This window comes from Cervus elaphus, chromosome 2, assembly GCF_910594005.1.
Source record: "Cervus elaphus chromosome 2, mCerEla1.1, whole genome shotgun sequence".
Classification (NCBI taxonomy): Eukaryota; Metazoa; Chordata; class Mammalia; order Artiodactyla; family Cervidae; genus Cervus; species Cervus elaphus.
Window position 1 is genome coordinate 23232918 of NC_057816.1, and position 14671 is coordinate 23247588.

General features: G+C 36.5%; 1 protein-coding gene across 1 annotated transcript; it reads left to right on the forward strand.

Moving 5' to 3' along the window:
- Positions 1-599: 599 nt before the first annotated feature.
- Positions 600-1526, forward strand: LOC122705200 (olfactory receptor 8B3-like). Its single transcript, XM_043920439.1, has one exon. It carries the CDS (start codon positions 600-602, stop codon positions 1524-1526), a length of 927 nt encoding a protein of 308 aa, XP_043776374.1.
- The last annotated feature ends 13145 nt before the right edge of the window (positions 1527-14671 follow it).

Sequence of the window (14671 nt, forward strand, 5' to 3'; positions counted from 1 at the left end):
ACAATATTGTAGTGGTTTTTGCCATACATTGACATGAATCAGCCATGGATTTACATGTGCTCCCCATCCCTATCCCCCCTCCCGCCTCCCTCCCCACCCCATCCCTCTGGGTCTTCCCAGTGCACCAGCCCCGAGCACTTGTCTCATGCGTCCAACCTGGGCTGGTGATCTGTTTCACCCTTGATAATATACATGAACAGCATCAAAACATGTATATTATCAAGGGTAAAGTCAGATTCTATGCGACCAGATTGGTATAGTGTCAGATATTCCCAGTGTGTATACTCTTGTGCTGTGCTTCCCTGGGACTCAGTGGTAAAGAACACTCCTGCTAATGCAGCAGATGTGGTTTGATCCCAGGGTTGGGAAGAACCTCTGGTAAATGAAATGGCAATCCACTCCAATATTCTTGCTTGGAAAATTCCACGGACAGAGGAACATTGTGGGCTACAGTCCATGGGGTCCCAAAAGAGTTGGACACAACTTAGTGACTAAACAAGAAAAATTGATCTCTTTTATAGGTGAGACACTGTGGAAGAGCTGGGTTGTTCTCTAATGGAACCCTTTTCTCTTCTATCCACAGATTCCCTTAGAGAAGAATGACTCCTGGAAATGACTCTTTCGTGACTGAATTCATTCTGTTGGGATTAACAGACCAACCGGATCTCCAACTCCCTCTGTTCTTCCTGTTTCTAGGAATGTATATGGTCACTGTGCTAGGAAATTTAGGATTGATAATCCTAATTGCACTGAATTCACATCTGCACACCCCCATGTACTTTTTCCTTTTTAATTTGTCCTTCATAGATCTCTGTTATTCTTCTGTATTTACACCCAAAATGCTGATTAACTTCTTATCAAAGAAGAATATTATCTCTTACATGGGGTGCATGATCCAGCTCTACTTCTTCTGTTTTTTTGTCATCTCTGAATGCTATGTATTGACATCAATGGCCTATGATCGCTATGTGGCCATCTGTAACCCACTCTTGTATAATGCTGCCATGTCCCCTAAAGTGTGTTCCAGCCTTATGCTTGCTTCCTACTTGATGGCCTTTTCTGGTGCCATGGCTCACACTGGATGCATGCTGAGGCTGACCTTCTGTGATGCAAACACCATCAACCATTATTTTTGTGATGTCCACCCTTTGCTCCAGCTCTCCTGCACAAGTACCTATGTCAATGAGCTTGTAGTTTTCATTGTGGTGGGCATCAACATCATTATGCCCAGTTTCACAATCTTTGTCTCTTATTGTCTCATCCTCACCAACATCCTCCAAATCAAGTCCACAGAGGGCAGGTCCAAAGCCCTCAGCACCTGCAGTTCCCACATCATTGCTATTTCTCTGTTCTTTGGATCAAGTGCATTTATGTATCTCAAACCATCTTCTGCTGGGTCTATGGATGAGGAAAAAGTCTCTTCTGTCTTTTACACCAATGTGGTTTCTATGATGAACCCCTTAATCTATAGCTTGAGAAACAAAGATGTGAAAACTGCTCTGAGAAAAACACTGAGTAGCAAATAATTTTGAATAGATAGAGTATCTCTCTGTGCAGTTGGGCACAGGAAAGTTTGTGTTTAATCATAGTAACTTTGTTGACAATCTTCTTATTTCTTTTTCACCATGTGAAAGGATATCTGAGTCATCTCACAATTTATTTCCACTTTTTTAGAATCAGTCTCTCTTTTCTTACCACTAACACAATTTCCTTTCCTCACTTCCTCATATTTATTAATACTCTTCAGAAAAATGTATTTAATCTGTTTTTCTTTATCAGTTTGAAGTTTTTCACCTGTTGAAATAGAAGACTGTTCTACTGATGATCAAACTGGGGAACAATAGGTTGACGTGGTGTCTTTATGGTTGTCTTATTTGCCATCTGCCATTGGAAGCATGAATCAGACAATGTTTTCTCTTCTCTTCCTTCCAGTTTTCCCTGAGAAAGAGTATATTTCATTTAATCCCTGAGATACAAGGTTTCATAATGACTGTTCATTATAAACCATTTTGCTTTTGTTAACAGTGTACATTTTGCTTTCTTAAAAAAGATTTTTCTTACTTTTCCACAGCCAGTCCTGCACATAACAGATTATAAGCATATACTGCCTGGATGCGAAAGTGTGACTCAGAGTGGTTTTTGCTTTATTTATAGTTGCATATCTTTTAATGAAAACTTCTAGACTAAATTCAGTTTTATGATTTAAAGTCTACTATTCTCGGTATACTTGCTTCTACTTTTTCTCATTATTTTTGTTTCAGTAAATATGGTAAAGAAGAAAATATTCTAATTTGAAATTTGACTGTGCTTTGTCCCTGGGTGGTACGTGAATTTTTCTCAGAATGGGTATTTATTTTTAGTTTTTTTAGTTTATGAAAATAATTATTTTGTTCTTGTCATTGTTGGGAAATAGCAGGCCTTATGAACCTGAATACTAGGGAGATGACTGTCTTAAGTAAGGATATTTTTTCTTCCCAAAAATTAAGGAAAAAAAAAAAAAGGAACATTTGCAGGTATTTGCAGTTTAAGGAAAAGGGCTTGGGAGATTAAAGAGTCCAGAATCCTGGCATGAGGTCAAGGTTCAACAAGCCACATCACCAATAAATAAGTGATTTCTTGTGGTGATTTCTCATGAGGCTTAGGAAATGCCTTTAAATATATTTTATTTTAAACTATTCCATCTAGAACATTAAATATTTAGTCCATAAAGCTTTCGTAAGCTAATGATGCAGAGCGACTATATGATAGTAGTATTGTTTGAATTGAAGGTAGAAAAGTGGCTATATGTGAGGAGAAAATTAGAGAACTTTTTTTTTTTCTGAAGATAAAATAACTGTTAGTGATTAAAACAAATTAGGGATAAGGAAACTAGGAAATAAATTTTTGAAAATAAAAGCCTCTTTTTATGATTCTCCTCTTTTTTTCTAGAAGACTTAGAAATATGAAGATCACAGGATTTCGATGGGTAGGATGAAAACTTATTTGATAATTAAAAAACTAAATGATTCAACCTCCAACACTGTGTTTAACCTGGGCAAGACTAAATCATTTCTCCTTTTGTTGGCTACTTCCTCTTGGATTTTAAAGTATAAATCTTCAAATTGCTGTTAGAGAATGATAGTTTGAAAAATACATTTGGTGACTAACTCAAGTTATGACTTTTCTCAAATAGGACATTGGATTACTTTCCTTTTGAGAAAATATGGGGAAATGAACACTCTAAAATGCTTAAACAACTCTTGTGCAGAGTCACTCAGTTGTGTCCTACTCTTTATGACCCCGTGGACTGTAGCCCACCAGACTCCTTTGCCCTTGGAATCTTCCAGGCAAGAATACTGGAGTGGGTTGCCATGGGTTTGTTGTACATGGCCTTTATTATACTAAGATGCACCCCTAGGCCTTGTTTCTGTACTGTAGTGATTATCACTTTCGCTTCACATGACAAAGGTCCCTGGATCAAAATCAGGTGGAAACAGACTTTCAGAAGTCTAAGGGTCTCTGTTAGTCGCTAATTACTATGGGCTTCCCTGGTGGCACAGTGGTAAAGAATCTGCCTGCAATGCAGGGGACCCAATTTCAACCCTTGGGTTGGAAAGATCCCCTGGAGAAGGAAATGACAACCCACTCCAGTATTCTTGCCTGGAGAATCCCATGGACCAAGAAGCCTGGTGGGCTACAGTTCATAGTGACACAAAGAGTTGGACATGACTGAAGTGACTTAGCACACATGCACATATATCCTCTATGCCCAATTTCTGAAGAATTATCATAAATTGGTGCTGAATTTTGTCAAAAGTTTATTGTACATCTATTGAGATGATCATATTGTTTTTATTCTTCAGTTTGATGTGGTGTATCACATTGATTGATTTGTGATTGTTGAACAATCCTTGCATTTCTCAAATTAATCCCACTTGCTCATGGTGTATGATCTTTTTAAAGTATTGTTGGATTCAGATCGCTAGGATTTTGTTGAGGAATTCTGCATCTGTTTTTCATCAATGGTATTGGCCTATAATTTTCTTTTTTGTGCTATCTTTGTCTGGCTTTGGTATCAGGTCCTGGTGGTCTCATAGAATGGGTTTGAAAGTTTTCCTTCCTCTGTAATTTTTTGGGAACAGTTTCAGGAGGTTATGTATTAACTCTTCTCTAAGTGTTTGATAGCATACACCTGTGAAGTCATCAGGTCCTGGGCTTTTGTTTATTGGGAGTTTTTAAATCACAACTTCAATTTCAGTGCTTGTGATTTGTCTGGTCATATTTCTATTTTTTCCTGGTTCAGTATTGGGAGACTGTGCTTTTCTAAGAATTTGTCCAGTTCTTCAGGTTGTCCATTTTATTGGCACAAAGTTGCTCATAGTAATCTCTTCTGATCCTTCGTATTTCTATGGAGTCATTTGTAACTTTTTCTTTTTCATTTTTAATTTTATTAATTTGAGTCCCCTCCCTTTTTTCTTGTTTAGTTTGGCGAAAGGTTTATTAATTTTGTTTATCTTTTCAAAGAAACATCTTTTCTTTTCATTGATCTTTGCAATTGTTTTCTTTGTCTACTGCATTTATTTCTGCTCTGATCTCTTTGATTTCTTTACTTCTACTCACTTTAGGTTGAGTATTACTTCACACCTGCCAGAATGGCTATCATCAAAAAGTCCACTAAGAATAAATTCTGGAGAGGGAGTTGAGAGAAAGGAACCCTTCTACACTGCTGGTGGGAATGTAAATTTATACAGCCACTATGGAGAACAGTATGGTGGTTCTTTAAAAGACTAAAAATAGAGGTACCTTATGACCCTGCAATCCCACCCCAGAGCATATATCTGGAGAAAAACATGATCTGAAAGGATCAACAAGCACCCCAATGTTCATTGAAGCACTATAGCCAACACAGTAGGCAAGACGTGGAAGCGATCTAAATGTCCATTGACAGAGGGATGGATGAAGAAGTTGTGGTGCCTATGTAGAGTGGAATATTACTTAGACATTAAAAAGAATGAAATAGTATGATTTACAGCAACACAGATGGACCTAGAGATTGTCATACTGAGTGAAGTATGTCAAACAGAGAAAGGGAGATATCTTTTGACATCCCTTATATTTGGATTCTAAAAAGTAATAATACAAATGAACTTACTTACAAAGTGAACTTACTTACAAAACATAAAGAGACTCACAGAGGAAGGATGGGAAGAAACTGCTAGTGAGTTTAGAATGGACATGTACATGCTGCTATATTTATTTTTATATTTATTTATTTATTTTAATTGGAGGCTAATTACTTTACAATATTGTAGTGGTTTTTGCCATACATTCACATGAATCAGCCATGGGTGTACATGTGTTCCCCATCCTGAAGCCCCTTCCCACCCCCTTCCCCATCCCATCCCTCAGGGTCATCTCAGTGCACCAGCCCTGAGCACCCTGTCTCATGCATCAAACCTGGACTGACAATCTATTTCACATATGGTAATATACAAGTTTCAATGCTATTCTCTCAAATCATCCCACCTTCGCCATCTCCCAGAGTCCAAAAGTGTGATCTTTACATCTATGTCTCTTTTACTGTCTCATATATATGGTAAAAAATGGATAACCAACAAGGTTGTATGGTATACCACAGGGAGCTCTACTTAATGTTATGTGACAGCTTGGATGGGAGAGGAGTTTGGGGATGGATACATGTATGTATATGGCTGAGTCCTTTCACTGTCAACTGAAACTATCACACTATTGTTAATGAGCTATACCCCAATAGATAATAAAAAAGTTTAAATTTTAAAAATAGAATTGCTTTCCTTACCTATTAACATTCCTCCAAAGAGCTCAAAGTCTCAGAGCGAGATAAGAGGACATAAAAGTATATTGCTAAATAATTACCAATTTGTTCTCCTATAGGACCACAAAGATTTCTGCAATTAAAAGCATTAGACATATATTGCAAGGATCTTAATCTGATTTTTAAAGTTTTTCTTAGTAGCCATCATTTGGGAAATTCCCTAAAGCAATTTTTTGCTTTTAATTATTTCAAGTCTTATCCAAGACTTAAAATTCCCACCAATGGGAGCTGATTACTCAGATTATCTTGAAAACATTTTAAAGCGTTTCCTATACATTACCAGATGATAAAATCCCCGTTCTCTGACAAAGATCTACTCAGAGACAAATAACGTTCTTCCTTAACAACAGGGAGAGTTATCAGAGATTGATTTTTCACACTGTGGTAGTTTTGATTCAGAAGAATATTATTACTTTCAGGACAGATGACATTTGTAAGAAGGTTCTCTTTTCCCCTTTAGGAAAAAGACCATTAGCCCCAATGTTCTTTTTTCTCATCTATCATCTATTGAGAAAGGCAGGAACTTATAAGTTCCTGAGAAAGGCATAAACTTATGATGCACAGTGACCATGTAATAGTAGTGTTTTGGAGAATGAAGACAGAAAAATTGTGGCTATATATGAGGAAGAAGTTAGAGAGGACATTTTTTCCGAAGTGATTAGCAATTAATTAAGTAATTAAATTGAGTAATTAAAATTCAAATTATGGATAAAGATCTTAAAAAAAAAAGAAATGTTGAAAAATAAAAGCCTATTTTTCTGATTCTCTTGTTTGTTCTGGAACACCCTGGAAATATTATGGAGAAAATAAGATTTTTATGGATAAGATAAAAACTTAAGTTATTTGATAATAAAAAAAATTAAACCCACCAACCTCCAACCCTGTGGCTGTGACCTAGACACATTTAAATAATTCCTGATTTTGTTGGCTTCCATATGCTACTACCTCATGGATTTTAAGGTGCAAAGTCCTCAAACTGCTCTTATAGCAATGATAATTTGAATGAAACATTTGGTGAATAAATTAAGTTATGACAGTGTCTTCTCTGAAATAGGATGTTGAGTTATTTTTTGAGAAAATAAGGGGAAGATAATACTGGAATGTTTGCTTTTTGGATGTCTGGCATTTACTGAGAGTTTTAACTTCTTGTTAAAACTTCGTTTTATGGTTTAAAATGACCACTCATATCACATTCCTGATCTCAAACATGTATGATTTTCACTTAACAAGTTGTATTTATATATTGTAGTTGATCCAGGTTTGTGTTTCTTTTATTTATTTACTGTCCCCTTTCATAGCATTGTTTTTTTTTTTTAATTGAGAGAAATGTATTAAAATAAATAAACAATAATTACACTATTTGGGAGCCTTTATAGGCATTGCATAATTGCTTCCACTCTGTTGTGTATTTTATAATTATTTGAGCTGTTCAGAAGATAAAGAATCTGCTGGCAATGCAGGATACACAGGAAACAGGTTTGATCCCGGAGTCGGGAAGATCCCCTGGAGGAGGAAATGCAAACCCATGCCAGTATTCTTGCCTGGAGAATCCCATGGACAGAAGAGCTCGGCAGGCTACAGTCCAATGGGTTGCAAAGAGTCAAACATGACTAAGAAGGTGTTCATTCATAGGAATTGCCCAAAATGTGTTAATACTGGTCAAAACCTATCATGTAAGAAACCTCTAAAAAAATTAAAATTGTTTTATTTTTAGAAAAAATTAACTTTCTTTCAAATCAGGTTTTTATTCTTTCAGATTATTTTGGAAAAAACTTAAAAGTTCAAATATTACTTGTAAATGTTATGTCTGGAAATGTTTTAAAGGAAGCAACCTAAGTATAACTTATTGTTAGCAACTCAAACTCTGTGTCCCCACCACTAAAAGGAGGGGAATGAAATTATGGTGTTTACATGTATGACATAAAGTTATCCTTCGTATTGTTTGCTTTTTTTGTGTTATGCACTGAAGAAGCTATAAGAGAAAGGATAATTCTATTAAAGTTGTTCAGCTAAGTGTTAAATAGGCAAGCCATGAGTGTCTTCCATGCCTGTGTAATAGGAAGGCTATTTTTAGAATCCAATCTGGAAGGATGGACCTTGTGGACAATAACAGAAAGTGGTCCTCTTAGTTAAACCTTAAAGAAAATTCTTCAACTTTATTGAACTCCATTTTCCACTCTTCTTCACAGAGCCTCCCTACACACAAAGACACACACACACACACACACACCACCAGGCATGGTGTCTTTAAGTATTGCATTTTATGAAATCACTGCCTAACATCCACTGCATGGTATGCAACCCACTTTTCATCCTAGGCAAATTTGGGTAATGTTTCCAGGTTCCAAGTCCTGAGAGGAAGGGTTGAGCAGGAAATATTTACTGAATTTAGGAAGAATAAATATAGTTATTGCTTTAACTATTCACTTATTTATGTTAAAACAAAATGAAACATGACACATATTTTATACCTAAGGGGCCTAGCAATAGGTAACAATGTGTTGTATGTCAGGATCATAAACAAGGAAATGGAAGCAGTAGTTATAATGTTAGATTTTTATAATGCAACATAGTAGATTAACATCTTATTTTGGGGTAGTTTTCAAAATAGATCTTCCATGGTTGCAATTATTCCTGAAAATTGATTATATCAGCAAATGTCCATACTGGAGACAGAAGTGGTATTCTTCCATCAGTCTGACACAGTTGCTGTTTTCCCCACTTTTGAGATATTTCATTGTATACTCATTTTACTGTCAGATGAAGTAAGTGGATTATATGCAGGGCTTTTCTGTACAAAATATGTACATTTGCATGTTAAAATTACTCTCTTATGTGGGGAAGTTTTACATTTTGAGGCTGGGATTTCCAGGTCCCTCAGTGAGTGGTAAGTTGATGGGATCACCTTGGTTGTTTAAAGTCCCTCTGACATCACATTGAATTAACCCAGTTCAAATATTAATAAAGAGAACATATATACACCAGACACAGTGACTTCAAATATTGTATTTTATGAAATCACTGCTTAAAATCTACTGCATGGCATGCAACCCATTTTTCATCTTTGTGGGCACATTCAGGTAATGTTTTCAGGTTCCTGGTCTTGAGTGGAAGGGCTGAGCAGGAACTATTTTAAAAAGATGTTGCAGTTTACTCTGCACTGTTGCATCTGTCAGTATAGGTGTTTTCAGAGGAAAACCTTGAGGTACATAGGAAGGGGAACCAAGTTCCCATCTCATAGGTGTTAAAATTGATTCTCAGGGATATGCATGGCTTGTTCTAAATCACAATTAATAAATGATACAGCTAAGACTAAGTCTTGGGTGTTTAGATTCTAAATTTCTCAGGGTTTTTTGAAATCATTATTCAAAAATTTCCATACTTTCAAAAATCAGTGCAACATGAAGAACAATTTTAGTGAATAAAAATGCCTCTAAACATGATAGACATACTCATATATGAAAAACAGCCAGAAACTATCTTTTATATTTCATATTCAACATCTTTATTGCCTAATTTAGAATGTGTAAATACATGCTTATTTGATACTGTTCTCTGCAATAAATGAAAAACACAGAAATGTAGTCTATAGTATTCATTATTGACATAGTGCTTATCCAGGTACAGCTCAGCACTAAGCTCATATTTTCAACATCTTATTTAGTCTTCACAACAGAGGCACCAATGAAATTAACCCAGTGTATTACAGCTCCACTTAAAGTAAACATTAAAGTATTCCATAAACAAAGAGTAAGAAGAAAGTCTTAAGTCTATAGTAACAATGTTTTGAGTACACAGTGAAAGAGAACCACTGTATAAAGTTCAATATTACAGAACAATACAGACTAGATCAGGGCAGAGACAATTCTCTTTACCAACCTGATGAAGAATTTCCATTAGCGTCTGTAGGAGAAAGAAAGACCATATGTAGCTCCATTTGATGGAATTTTAGTATTACATGTATCATAATGCTTAGGTTAATGATGTAGTACAAAGCATACAGTTCCAATTTCATGTTATAAAATTTCATTTTCTGAATCCTTACTTTCTTTTAAAATAGTTACTTAAGGAACTTCATTGGCATTTTTTGACATCTAAAATGCAAAGAATTTGAAAACAGAGGAATATGGAAATACTTAGATATGGAGAAAAAGACTACTTCAAGCACCAGTAGTTTTATCAAAAGTGAAAATTAAATCAGAATCAGGAATAAAATTGAATTTCTCATTCAGAGATGATTCAGAAGTAAGTAACTTTGTGTTGATTCTCAGTGTATTGTGTCAGAGTAGCTTATACCTCATCTGCCTCACCTATTTCTGAGTCTGAAAATGAAATTCCACTATATTCAGTTAATTAGAGTGTGAATAACTAGTTTGTGTATATTCATGATCTTTGTGTATATTTATATGGCAGTTATCATGGGTTTAATCATTCTACATATAGGTGACAGTATTGAAAATTTGGCATGAAGTCAGAATAAATTGTTTGACTTATAAAAGCAATGGTGAAATGTGAGGATGAAAAATTGGTGAAATAAAAATATGATAGTTTTTGCTAATAATAATAAAGATAAATGACTCAAAAAGATTAAACCTAGAATGTGAATATTATACAAAATAAGGGCCAAGAAAAATTGCTAACTTGCCACTGACACTGGGATTAAAATACGTGATATAATTCACATTATTCTGACAGAATTCAGTCTTAAAAATATGGGTTAAATTTTCCAACTAATAAAGTTTGCAGAAACTGAGATTCAGTGTTTTTTGTGAATTTAATTTTTGTTTCAGTGGTTACTAATAATATTGATCATCTCTTATTGGCCTTTTGTATATATTCTTTGGAGCAATATCTATTAAAATTATTGTCCCATTTAAAAATTGCTCTCAATCTAAGAATAAATTATCAATTATAAATATATTTGTACCTAACATAGGAGCACTTAAATGCATAGAGCAAATATTGACAAACATAAAGGAAGAAATTGACATACTAATAACAGGGTATTTACCATATGATTTATATCAATTGACATTTCATCCAGACAGAAACTCAGTGAGTTTCTGTCTTTAAGTGACACGTTAAATTAGTTGGATTATACACACTCACACATATAACATTTGATTCATAAGCTGCAGAATAGAGATTCTTTTCAATAGCATATGGAACATTGTCCAGGATAGATCACATACTATGGCCCACCAAAACAACATGAGACTAGAAATCAAATACAAGAAAAATCCTCTAAAGAACACAAACATGTGAAGGATAAACAACTAGCTACTAAAAAACCAGTGTGTTGGTCCTTTAATGGACCGGAACCTGGTGGTCTGGAGCCGAGGATGAGAAAGTGAAAGAAGGAAAGAGGCTAATATTCCCTGGGTTACACAGCCTGCTTCCGCACTCCAGGGAATCAGCCAGAAATAGAGAGAGAGAGAGAGAGAGAGAGAGAGAGAAGAAAGACAGACAGACACAGGGACCAAAGCTCTGATGGAGCAAAGGTGTTTTAATCTACGTGGTGTGTGCATATATACTGTCTTACAAGGTAGTTATTCTCAGCAAAGATAAAGATTAAAATTCCAGACTTACAAAACATAAGAGGATCCCTATCAAAGAGAGAGTTGCAAACAATCACCTTTTACCACATGGCTCATAAAAAGGAAGAGGGTACTTATCACCATAATGAGAAATGCCTGGATTCCTCAGCCCCGGGAAAGGCCTGCCTCACCTTTTAATTCCTGAATATTCAGGAATCAATAAGGGCCAGAGGGTCCCTGACAGATCCAAAACAGCACACAGGAAGCCTCTTGTTAAATGCTTCCTGACACCAGCGGGTCACTAAAGAAATTTGAAAATAGCTAACAAGAAACAAAAATACAAGCACAACTAGGCGAAGTCTATTGGACACAATAAAAACAGTTCTTAGAGGAAAGTTCATAGCAGTAGAAGCCTACCTCACAAAACAAGAAAAATCTCTAATTCCTTTAGGTTTAAGGGATTAGAAAAGAATTAGAAAAAGAACTAACAAAACCTAAAGTTAATCAGAAAAAAAAAAGTAAATCATAATGATTAGTACAGAAATAAATAGAATTGGGGCTACCCTGGTGGTCCAGTGGTAAGGGGTCCAATTTCAATTCTGGGGACACTAGTTTGATCCCTGGTCTGGGAAAATTGAGAGCTGTGTACCTGAGGAGGGCATGAAAGCTCCGCACTCCTTCTGGAAACCTTTCCCTATTCACCTCTTCTATCTGGATTTTCAACTGTATCCTGTATCAGATCATTTTATAATAAACTGGTAAACATGAGCAAACTTTCCCTGAGCTACTCTAGTTGATCAATTGAACTTGAGGAGGGGGCAATGGGAGGCATTCTGGGAATTTATCCCATTAAAATAAAAGTACTGGATTATCAAGTGCATGTACAAAGTTGATTATTTTAGCATTGCTGTTGGTTAGAAATTATGAATTTCTATCAGTGGGGAGTGGTTCTGTTAGGTAGTTAGAATAGGGAAAAGGAGTCCAAAATGGCAGTGGCTAAAAGACCTGGAAGGGGAAAGCCTGCGAAAATAGAGCAAAGGAAGGTCCGAGGACCCGGAGTGAGAACATCAGGTAAAACAAACAACGCTCCTGCCTAGGCCCAATTTACATAAGACAGGCCCAGGAACAGAGAAACATATAAAAAGAGGAGCCAAAGCTCTCCACCCGCCCCCACTCCGGCCCCCGCGCGATGGGGAGCTCTTCTCTTCGCGTCTTTGGATCGATGTGCCCTCACGCCTCAAAGATGGATTTTCCTGCTATCATATAAATAAATAGAGCTGTAACACTGAGCTGTAACACTGATTTATTTAAGAGCTACAACATGGTCTGTCCTCCGAGAGCTGTGACCCGCCGAGGGGTCTTCAACGTCCGTCACTCCAAATTTTTGTTGTGACAGACAAAGAACGGAGGAGCATACACTTGCGTGACAGTTCAATGCATTCTGGTATATCCACACCATAGAATTTTGGAGAGATTTTAGTAAAGTTCTCTTCAATGAAAAAAGGAAAATGTCAAAAATATGTAGTTTGTAATCAGTTGTAAAGTCTATACTTGTAATGTTTTACATCAGCAAATAGGAAAATATAGGAACATGTTCTTGATTATAAGCATGGATAACAGGGTGATTGATAGAGGGGAGATAATATGTGGGGGAAAGACAGTGCTAAGGAGAAAGGAAAAGGAAGTGATGTGCTCTAAAAATATATAGTATGAATTATATGATCATTTGTGTCATAATGTTAGAAACACATATGTGTGGGAAGATGTGTATGTACATGTCATATTTTTACAGCTTTTAAAAATATCATTAGCTATGTGCTAGCAATTGTACCTAAAGTTCAAAGAAATGCTAGGAGAAAGAGGAGAGAAGAGAAAATATTTCTACCTGGAGGAATGTGCAATCACTAATGTGAATTTTTGAGTAGAATATTGAATTTCCAAAGATATCAGTGTTAAATTATCTTCACACATGCATTAACAATTTTTAAAACTGTATTTCCTCTATGCAGAGGTTCCTGGGAAAGCCTCTTAATCAGACCCCTGAGACGTTGAAGCTCAGAATAAAATAATGTACATGATGCTAGTATTAATATGCTGAAAACAAATAGGGCTTTTTGGATTTCTTTTTGTGGTTTGATGATCACTTCTGGGCAAAACCTTAATTAAAAATCATGATCTTCATCTGACTGACTCTCACAGCAAGAGAAATGCTGAGGTATAAATGCTCAGAGACCCTCCACAGGGATGGAGGAGACAAGTGAGTTCAGTTCTGCTGCCTCCTACAGCAGAAGAGCGTTCACTCTTTGGAGAGCCGTGGTGGAGAGGAAACCACAAGAACAGTTCTGATGCCTGTAGACAAAGAGTGAGCATTGAATCCTTTTTGTTTTTATGTCTTTCACAACCCATAGTTTTTAGTAAGTAACAGATTTTTCTGCTTCCCCCAGTTTTGGCCCTGAGGTAGAGATGACTAATGGATCTGTGGGGGAGGAAAGTAGAAATTGAAGATAGTGCTGAGATCAGAGTGTTTGCAGTGTTTCTACTTTGTGCCCTTTAGGGAATTTCTTGTGCAGCAGACCCAGGTTCTAAGCCTGACTTAATGACTTCCTTATTGTGTCTGCTCTGAGAAGCCAAAGGTTCTCTCCTTGTCTCTGTTTTCCCAACTCTGCTGTGGACATGTGATTATGATCACCCCCTACACAGTGTCCAGCCTGGATTGGTAGCTAGCACAGGGTAGATGAAGTGTGGTGAGTAAATATTAGCAAATACAAACAAACAGGTGAAGGAATAAAAATGGTTAGCAACAAATTGAGGGGAGAAAAGGTGAGAAACGCTTGCTCTTCTTACATTTTCTTGCACTCTTACTCTCTCCCAGTATTACTATGCTGATGCCCCCCATGCACTTGTCTTTCTCAATATGAGCAGAGCCAGATCCATTTATTAATTATTTATTTCTATAAAGTAGTTAAGTCTCAGCAGAGTCTTTGGGCTTCCTGGTTCCAGAATGGACTGGGCATGGGGGATTGCATGGGGAGTCTGGGTTCTGCCTCAAATATGACTCTATTCTCCTATTTTTCAGATCCCACCGGAAGAGAATGGACATTGGAAACAGCTCATTGGTCACTGAGTTTATCCTTGTGGGTTTAACTAAACATCTAGAGATCCAGGTGCCCCTGTTCTTCCTCTTCTTGGGAATTTGCATCATCACCGTTGCAGGAAACCTGGGTTTGGTCACATTAATTAGACTTGACTTCTCACCTTCACAATCCTGTGTGATACTTCCTCTTTAATAAATTTATCCTAT